Below are 10,215 nucleotides of genomic sequence, written 5' to 3'. Positions count from 1 at the left end.
AGGTACACGTGTGTCATTTTCACTGACCTGTGTCTTTTCAGTCCGAAGATTGTTCCAGTTTCATGTCTGACTCTTAGCTAAGTATTAGGTGGGATGATGCCTCCACCTAGTGGCCAAGACCTCTCACTTGATTGATTGATTGATTGATTGATTGATTGATTGATTGATTGATTGAACACTTTATTAACAGATTGCAGAATGGGTACAATACAGTACAGCTCAATACATACAATTGTTAAGGGGATGCAGACCAGAGAAAGACTTTCGTCTTGTTTACATCAGGGTCCCCCATTTTCAATTCATCATAACATATATGACACACACGACATACAGGACTGTACATTGTAGGAGGTTGGGTAGGTGGGGGGGGGGGGGGGGGGGGGGGCTGTACATTGGAGGTGGTTGGGTGGGGGGGTTGAGTAGGGGGTGGGTGGGGGACACTGTACACTGTACATTGGAATATTGACAAAGCCATACTTGGACATTTACTGTACATTGGTACACTGTACACTGCAGCTGGATGTGTTTTTTGGATGTGTGTGTGTGTGTGTGTGTGTGTGTGTGTGTGTGTGTGTGTGTGTGTGTGTGTGTGTGTGTGTGTGTGTGTGTGTGTGCGTGTGTGTGCGTGCGCGTGTGTGTGCGTCTGTCTGCTATTATCCCATTCACTTGTAAAGAAGACGGCTGTCTTCTTCCCATTTAGACGAGGATATCTTATCTTAGTCAACAAAGCCTGTTAAAATAAATGTGGCTGTATGTCCAAAGTAGCCTGCCTTTGACCAGGATGGGGGGGGGGGAATCATTTATAGGGCCCTGCTGCGAGGGGTGGGGGGGTGGGGGGGGTGTCGGGGGCCAACAATACACGTATGTTTGATTTGATCTTTATTTATCTTCAACAACCATAAACACACACATTTCTAATAACAAAAAATACCAAAAAGAACATCTTCCTAGACATGGAAGCAATAATCAACATAGCTCAAGACAAATGGTCTTGTTCGAGAAGGGACCGAAAAAAGCAAAGCTTATCTGATCCTGCCCCTTCCTTACAATATCATATTATAATATGTAATAATAAGTCATTTATCAATATAAAAAATTGATATTGATGTTTAATATATGATATTGTATATATGATACATGTTTGGGAGCCTATTCACTGCACCTTTCAGGGGCCATGTCTGTGTCTGGCCCTGCTTTGACTGTACAGGTTGTTATTTGTGCCGAACTCGTCACCAGAGCCTTCTTCACATCCTTCCCCTGGAGAGAGGGAGAGCTTCTCTGTACTGAAACCTGACACCTGAGTTGTGTGTGTGATGATGTCACTAACAGGTCAAACCTCTCACGGTCCAACATGAGGTAACTTGACACCTTTAGCTTCAGCTACACACAGAGCTGAGTCGGTATCGACATGCCTTGGAAGAATATAAGCCACTGACTTGGAATTCCTGGTGAATATCAACGGGTGTTTGGGTTCTTGTGCGTTCTTGTGCGTCCTCGTGTGTCATTGTGTGTCATTGTGTGTCCTTGTGTGTCCTTGTGTGTCCTTTTGTGTCATTGTGTGTCCTTGTGCATCCTTGTGCGTCCTTGTGTGTCATTGTGTGTCATTGTGCATCCTTGTGCGTCCTTGTGCGTCCTTGTGTGTCCTTGTGTGTCCTTGTGTGTCCTTGTGCGTCCTTGTGCATCCTTGTGTGTCCTTGTGTGTCCTTGTGTGTCATTGTGTGTCCTTGTGCGTCCTTGTGTGTCCTTGTGTGTCCTTGTGTGTCCTTGTGTGTCCTTGTGCGTCCTTGTGTGTCCTTGTGTGTCCTTGTGCGTCCTTGTGTGTCCTTGTGTGTCCTTGTGTGTCCTTGTGTGTCCTCCTGCATCCTTGTGCGTCCCTGTGTGTCTTTGTGTGTCCTTGTGTGTTCCCGTGCATCCTTGTGTGTCCTTGTGTTTCCTCCTGCATCCTTGTGTGTCCTTGTGTGTCTTTGTGTGTCCTTGTTCATCCTTGTGTGTCCTTGTGTGTCTTTGTGTGTCCTTGTGCGTCCTTGTGTGTCCTTGTGTGTCCTTGTGTGTCCTCGTGTGTTCTTGTGTGTTCTTGTGTGTCCTCCTGCATCCTTGTGTGTCCTTGTGTGTCCTTGTGTGTTCTTGTGTGTCCTTGTGTGTCATTGTGTGTCCTTGTGTGTCCTTGTGTGTCCTTGTGTGTCCTCATACATCCTTGTGTGTCCTTGTGTGTCCTTGTATGTCCTCCTACACATGCCGGAAGAACACGCAATACACAATTTTCCAGGCAGCCGCTTTCTCCTCCTGGGCTCTATAGCGCCAATTTCATCAACTAGTGGTCAGGAACTCTATTGAATACCTTTCAATAGGAAATAAATGGAGGATACCTCAGAAGGGCAGCTCACTGAGAGATCTCCCCGCAGCCAGGATGATAGGCGTGCAGTAGGTGCTGGGGCGGGCAAATAATTAGTAATAATAAACTGATTAGTATTAGTAACTAGTAATTAGTAACACTACACAGAGAAGTACTGTGTAGTTCCAGTTACTTTCCACCACTGAAACCCTGTCACACTATCTGTCCTTGTTGTTTTCTTCACTGCCAGTTGGCTACAACTGCCTCAGATTTATTCATCTTTTTTTCCCGTTTCAATTAAACAAAAAGGGTTATTCCAATGTAATCGGGGCCCAGATATATATGACGCCACCGTTGGAAACGGCCTTCAGGTCACGTTGGTCCTCCATGTGAACGGAGGTGACCCTCCATGAGGGTCGACGGACAGACAATTACAGTAGACTACAAAATAAAAACATGGAATAAAAATGAAATGGAATATAAACTAAATTAACATAGAAGCACAATCGAATAGAATATAATTATAGAATTAAAATAGGAATAGACCAGAGGGCTGTACAACTGTGCACAATGTGGTCAAGTATATACACTAATTCGAATAAAAATACTAACAATAACATTTTTCAAAAATAAAAAATGTATATTCTCCTTTGGTTCATTACAATTCACTCGAGCATAGTAAGAGACACAATATTTCTGACACTGGGAATACATTCCCTGAGGTCCATAGATGTCCCTATAGATACATGCAAATGGACCTTGTAGAAGTGGAGCAATCTTCCATTTACTTGGGTGTGTACTTTTAGGCACATTTTCTGAAAATGTGGCTAGGGCTTAAGAGGTTAAACAGATTATCCTTTTAATATTCCACGTGAACCACAGCTACTATGTTTCTATAGCATATGAGCGTCATGAAGAAGACAGACAAGGGCTGGGTGGCGACAATTGATTGATTGATTGAAAACTTTATTAACAGATTGCAGAATGGGTATAATACAGTACGGCTCAATACACACAATTGTTAAGGGGATGCAGACCAGAGAAAGACTTTCGTCTTGTTTACATCAGGGTCCCCCATTTTCAATGCATCATAACATTTATGACATACAAGATATACAAATATACAGTACTGTTTAAGAGACAGAGTTTGCTGAAGCTCTACTTCATACAATTCTCTGACGTCACACTTAGACCATAACGGCTGGGTGCTGAATCCTCAACAGTAAATCATGAAGAACGAGACCAGGACATCACGCCAATTTAACGTTCTATATTATTGCCAGGACAGCACTCCAATCTGACGTTTTACTCCCTGCGGCAAGAATAGTGCCGTCCCGCTCTCTTCTTCATGAACTCTATCTCACAAATAATCCAATTAGCTGATCGCCATTCCAAATACTGCTCGTGGAGGTCCGTCCCACATTACCAAGCGTTACACATGAACGGGCGGGTGGGGTAACTGTTCCATGCCACCGTTGTATAGGCCTACCTCGCCTGAGCGCCTAAACCCCGCCCGCACGGCTCGGATCGTCCCAGAAAAGAAACTACACCATTTCTAATGGAGTGCAATACCAGCTGGAAGGTGTAGGCGGCGGTATTTGCCCTTTTGCAAGCTCAGACCCATTCCCAATGATAACATCAGGCTGGATGGATGAAAATGAATGGATATCGCTAATAAAAGAAATAACGATTAAAACCTGACTATTCTCGTGATTGGCGCTGAACAGTCGGCGAGTTAACCCGACTATCATCGGGTCTGGCGTTGAATGAGTTAATCAGAGCAGCATAACTGGACCACATACCACTTTAACATAACCTTTATTCAGAGCAGCATACCTGGACCACATACCACTTTAAGGTAACCTTTAATCAGGGCAGCATAACTGGACCACATACCACTTTAACATAACCTTTAATCAGAGCAGCATAACTGGACCACATACCACTTTAACGTAACCTTTAATCAGAGCAGCATACCTGGACCACATACCACTTTAACATAACCTTTAATCAGAGCAGCATAACTGGACCACATACCACTTTAACGTAACCTTTAATCAGAGCAGCATACCTGGACCACATACCACTTTAATATAACCTTTAATCAGAGCAGCATAACTGGACCACATACCACTTTAACATACATTTTAGAGGTCAATGGATCGAGGCTTGAACACTCCCAAGCACTGGAATATACAAACATTGTGTAGAATGCATACTTTTATTTTACATACTCAAGTACATTCAATAGAAAATACTTATCTACTTTTACCTAAGTAGAATTTGAATGGAGGACCAGAGTACTCATTGATCTGGGTATTTATACTTTTACTTGAGTAAAGGAACTGTGTACTTCTTCCACCACTGATACTCGTTACAGGGGGGGACTCCATGGTCACTCACATAGTGAATGCTGTTGCAGGGCCTCATCGCTATTTTCTGTCCAGAGCAGAACAAAGTGTCTTGTCCAGAGCAGAACAAGATGTCTTGTCCTCCAGAGCAGAACAAGATGTCTTGTCCAGAGCAGAACAAGATGTCTTGTCCAGAGCAGAACAAGATGTCTTGTCCAGAGCAGAACAACGTGTCTTGTCCAGAGCAGAACAATGTGTCTTGTCCAGAGCAGAACAAAGTATCTTGTCCAGAGCAGAACAAAGTGTCTTGTCCAGAGCAGAACAAAGTGTCTTGTCCAGAGCAGAACAATGTGTCTTGTCCTCCAGAGCAGAACAAGATGTCTTGTCCAGAGCAGAACAAAGTGTCTTGTCCAGAGCAGAACAAAGTGTCTTGTCCTCCAGAGCAGAACAAGATGTCTTGTCCAGAGCAGAACAAGATGTCTTGCCCAGAGCAGAACAAAGTGTCTTGTCCTCCAGAGCAGAACAAGATGTCTTGTCCAGAGCAGAACAAGATGTCTTGTCCTCCAGAGCAGAACAAGATGTCTTGTCCAGAGCAGAACAAGATGTCTTGTCCAGAGCAGAACAAAGTGTCTTGTCCTCCAGAGCAGAACAAGATATCTTGTCCAGAGCAGAACAAGATGTCTTGTCCAGAGCAGAACAAAGTGTCTTGTCCCGAGCAGAACAAAGTGTCTTGTCCTCCAGAGCAGAACAAAGTGTCTTGTCCAGAGCAGAACAAAGTGTCTTGTCCTCCAGAGCAGAACAAGATGTCTTGTCCAGAGCAGAACAAAGTGTCTTGTCCAGAGCAGAACAAGATGTCTTGTCCAGAGCAGAACAAGATGTCTTGTCCAGAGCAGAACAAAGTGTCTTGTCCTCCAGAGCAGAACAAGATGTCTTGTCCAGCGCAGAACAAAGTGTCTTGTCCAGCTTCTCCTGCAGAACTTGTGCACGTGGTACATGAGTAGGTTGAATGAATTAATGCATTTATGTAAACAGATTAAAATACACACAGGATTTGGAAAAACCCAATTGGGCCACAACCATCACATGCTGACATCATGCATTGTATTGTTTGAGGAATTATCACACAATAAAGTCAGAGACTTGTTTCCATTGTGGTCCTTGTTCAGCAGGATATATGGTCTTCCAGGCACCGCTGCATTGGTTACCCACCATAGTTCTGCTAGCTGTGAAGCGATATATACAGTAATATATAACAATAGATATGAACGTAGCACTAGTTAGATTAATTAACACAGAGCGCTGAAAGCTGAAGCTGTGTTTGCTGAACAAAGTGAAACGTGAACCAGTGAAGGAATTATTGGAATTATTACGATAAAAATGTCCGCACCACCATTGTATAGGACAGGTGTTCTTCAGCCAATGGCTGTTCGACATTACGACATAGTGCTAGCTTTGAAGCTCTGGGCTAACTCATGTAACTTGGGATACTGTACACAGTAATACACGTTTAACACTACACCATGTTTGATCTATTTATTACAAAAAGATTTGCACTACATCCATACCTGCATTGAGCATTCTTTTTAAGTTTGCATTTTGTACCTAATTTTTTGCATTTTGTAGTTCATTTTGTACTTTAGGTTGTACTTTAGTTTGTATATTGTATATTTTGTATAGTGTTGGGACTTTATTCTTTTTTATTTTACTGTATGAAGCACAATCTCAGGAGGCTCATACAGAACCAAGCATTTCAGTGTAATGTACATGTGTACTTTATACGTGACAAATAAAACAAAACTTGAACTTGAAACTTAACATAGATTGTTACACAGTCTGACACCGTTGGCCACTGAGCAGCTCCACTGGAGCGGTTGGAGGTTCGGCTTCTTCTTGCTCAAGGGCACTTCAACAGTGAGTATTAAGGGATGGCAGTTCAGTTTGTCTTTTCATACTGCGCTGCGTCGGTTTCATCATTTAACCCTTTTCACTACCACACTACAGAAGGTTAACCCTTTGTTGTGTAGTGTGGTTGTGAAAGGGTTAACCCTTTGTCGTGTGGTAGTGAAAGGGTTTACCTTCTGTATTGTCGCAGTGAAAGGGTCAACCCTTTGGTAGTGTGGTAGTAAAAGGGTTTACCTTCTGTATTGTCGGAGTGAAAGGGTCAACCCTTTGGTAGTGTGGTAGTGAAAGCGTTAAATCCATCTGCTATTTGGCTTTGAGGTTGAACAGGAGGGCAGCAGGCACCACCCTGGCGCTGGTCCTCCGGTTCTTAAAGGCCCTGGTGATGGTGGTACTGCGGGTCTTAAAGACCCGGGCCCAGTACTTCCTGAACTTCCTGTCCCGGAAGCCGTAGATCATGGGGCTGAGGAAGCGGGGGATGATGTAGACGAGGAGGAAGAAGACGTAGCGTATCTCCAGGCCCAGGCGGGGGAAGAGGGAGATCAGGGAGGCCTGCAGAGAGGGAACCACGAAGGCCAGCATGCAGAGCAGCAGCTGGAGGAGAGAGGAGGGGGGAGCACAGGGTCACGCTCTGACAGGCTCTGACGGGTTCTGATGGGTTCTGACTGGTTCTGGTGGGTTCTGACTGGTTCTGGTGGGTTCTGACAGGTTATTACTGGGTTATGATGTGTTCTGACGAGTTTCGACGGGTTCTAAGAGGTTCTGACAGGTTTCTGACAGGTTCTGACGTGTTCTGACTAGTTCTGACAGGTTCTGACTGGTTCTGACAGGTTATTACTGGGTTATGATGTGTTCTGACGAGTTTCAACGAGTTCTAAGGGGTTCTGACAGGTTCTGATGGGTTATGAGAACTGCACTGCACTGCCCAGGATGAGATTATGGGACACGTTCACAAAGAAATTAACTAAAAGAAAAATTTAACTAGGGTGACTCTTCTAGGAAACGATGAGAATAAATTATAATAAGTGGTAAGTAAGTAAATAATTAAGTAAGTAAATACTGTAAATAAACACCAGTGAAGGAAAAAGAAACAAAAGTGTCTTAGGCTCAGAGCCCCAACAAAAACATAGAAGGCACAAAAATGATGAAATACTTTGGTTTTTGGGGGACTCTAAGGGCTAGATCCACAAAGAATGGATTGCACGGTGCTAATTGCACCCTTACTTACAATTCATTATCAATTGAAAATGGGGGACCCTGATGTAAACAAGACGAAAGTCTTTCTCTGGGCCCTATTCCCCGTACCTGGTTCAACTAAGTCGATCAAAAGTCTCATTATCCAGATTCAATTAACCCAATGTTTGAATCCAGGCTTTCCCTGTTCCTCAAACGCTGATTCAGTCTCGTTAATTCGAACCAGGTATTCGAGATACAAGATACTCAGGATAATTGCGTGCGGCCGCCTCACCTGAAAAGACAGCAGGTGTCGATCACAGAAATTGATTGAAAACTTTATTAAATGTTTGCAGAATGGGTACAATACAGTACGGCTCAATAGCCTCGCCGACAAGTTAAATGCATAATCTATAGGCAAATTTTAAGTCCCTCATTACCCCAATCAATCAGATTATATTTCTTTAAATGTGCCTGCTGGCAGTAGGCTTAATGGAATGAATAATCGAATGAGATCTTGCTAGTGAAAATAATTGTTCAACTCTTTCAGAATAAGTAGATAAAAACAAGCCCAAAGAGTATCTAATTGATATGAATTAATAGACATTTATGAGGATATCTGTACTGTATGTGGTTAGGTATCATGTACTATATAAATGCATGGTTCCCAAAGTTTTCAAGGCGCGACCCCCGAAATAACGTGTCAGAGAGGCTTGGGGGCTTGCAGTTTCACTATTAATCAGGTTTTAATCTGTTTTGGACATCATCCATACATGCATTTAATTGATTAACCTTTGGTTTATACCAGTGACACCAGTCATGTTAATCACCTTCTTGTTCATCATCAGATAACAGTGCTTGAACAGATAAATGCATTTTCTCAAATTCATTCATCAAAACGTCAAAGGCTTGCAATTGCTCATTCATTTTCTCAAATCACGTCCACGTCATCAAATCCGTCAAACAGCGCATCTCCTCAGACATTTTAATCCCAGTTACAATATCACAATAACGTGTGAGTGACAGTGATACAATTCAACAATCCACATATTCAGATTCGTCGTAATTCATATCCACAATCCACGCATAAAGACGCTTCAATGTATGCTTGAATGAAAAACAATCCGGGCACTCCGTTAAGCAAATACATCCACAGCGAGAATATGAAACTAATCAGAGCCAAACGCCCGATAGGTTTCATTCATTAAAAACATCCCTGCGGGATTCACATTTGCAATGCGCCGTTATTAAAATAACCACATAGTGTGTATCGCGACTCTGAGCGCCGTATATATGACGTGCATTATTTAGGACAAAGTAAATCCATAGGCTGAATATGATTTATTATCAGCATTTTAGGTATATTATTTTACATTTCAAAAGCCCCCTCTAGAAAAACGAAGCACAAAAACATAATTCAGAATGGTATAATGGGATCTAGTCAGACTGCGAGGATTATTTCAGGAAGGGAGCTAGCATTTCTTTGCGAGGGCGTGGCCAGTTTATCGAGCTAACTGAACTACACCCTGCACTGGACCAGGTTCAAACTTTCTGATCTGTTGCCATAGTGATTTTAGACAATCGCACTTCGAGGAACGGAAAGGTCTAGCTTAAGTCAAGTTATCCTGAAAATTATCCGGCTAACTAAGTTACGAGGAACAGGGCCCTGGTCTGCATCCCCTTAACAATTGTGTGTATTGAGCCGATACTGTATTGTACCCATTCTGCAATCTGTTAATACAATTTTCATTCAATCAATTACAGCGCAGGTGATTACAAATACAGTACGGCTCAATACGCACAATTGTTAAGGGGATGCAGACCAGAGAAAGACTTTCGTCTTGTTTACATCAGGGTCCCCCATTTTCAATTCATCATGAATTGTAAGGTAAGGGTGCAATTGCACCGGGCAATCCATTCTTTGTGGATCTAGCCCTAAGCCTGTTAAATACCCTAATAATGTTCCCTTATTTTATTCAACAACATGTATAATCTTGCTATCCGTTGAAATGTGTATTTTCTTTTTTTTTCTTATAAACTAGGCGTGACAATCGTGTGTCCGGAATGACGTTTCGTCAGATTTTTACCTGCACGCCGTGTATCAGATCTTTACCTGCACGCCGTGTATCAGATCTTTACCTGCACGCCGTGTATCAGATCTTTACCTGCACGCCGTGTATCAGATCTTTACCTGCACGCCGTGTATCAGATCTTTACCTGCACGCCGTGTATCAGATCTTTACCTGCACGCCGTGTATCAGATCTTTACCTGCACGCCGTGTATCAGATCTTTACCTGCACGCCGTGTATCAGCACCGTGTTCCGGGCCCGGTGCACCGAGGAGGCCAGGCCCGTGGAGGCCGCCCGCGCCGCCAGCATGATCTTGCAGTACGTGTAAAGCAGCGTCAGCGTCACGCACGACAGGTAGGCGCCGTCGAACACGCAGTTCTTGTAGTAGAT

The 10,215-nt window shown here is 43.3% G+C and overlaps 1 protein-coding gene across 1 annotated transcript in view; it reads right to left on the bottom strand.

The window, feature by feature from the left end:
- Window positions 1-6,888: 6,888 nt before the first annotated feature.
- Window positions 6,889-10,215, bottom strand: part of LOC311229879 (odorant receptor 131-2-like) — a gene marked incomplete at both ends in the record, with an annotated part of 6,725 nt that continues 3,398 nt past the window's right edge. The window contains 2 exons of the mRNA XM_084315948.1: window positions 6,889-7,176; window positions 10,051-10,215. The exon at window positions 10,051-10,215 is cut by the window's right edge and continues 264 nt beyond it. Of these exons, the coding sequence (XP_084172074.1) occupies window positions 6,889-7,176; window positions 10,051-10,215 (453 nt within the window). The remainder of the gene's footprint in view (window positions 7,177-10,050) is intronic.

Source organism: Notolepis coatsorum (assembly GCF_963971535.1).
Source record: "Notolepis coatsorum genome assembly, chromosome: 6".
Classification (NCBI taxonomy): domain Eukaryota; kingdom Metazoa; phylum Chordata; class Actinopteri; order Aulopiformes; family Paralepididae; genus Notolepis; species Notolepis coatsorum.
This window is presented reverse-complemented; position numbering and strand designations above follow the sequence as displayed.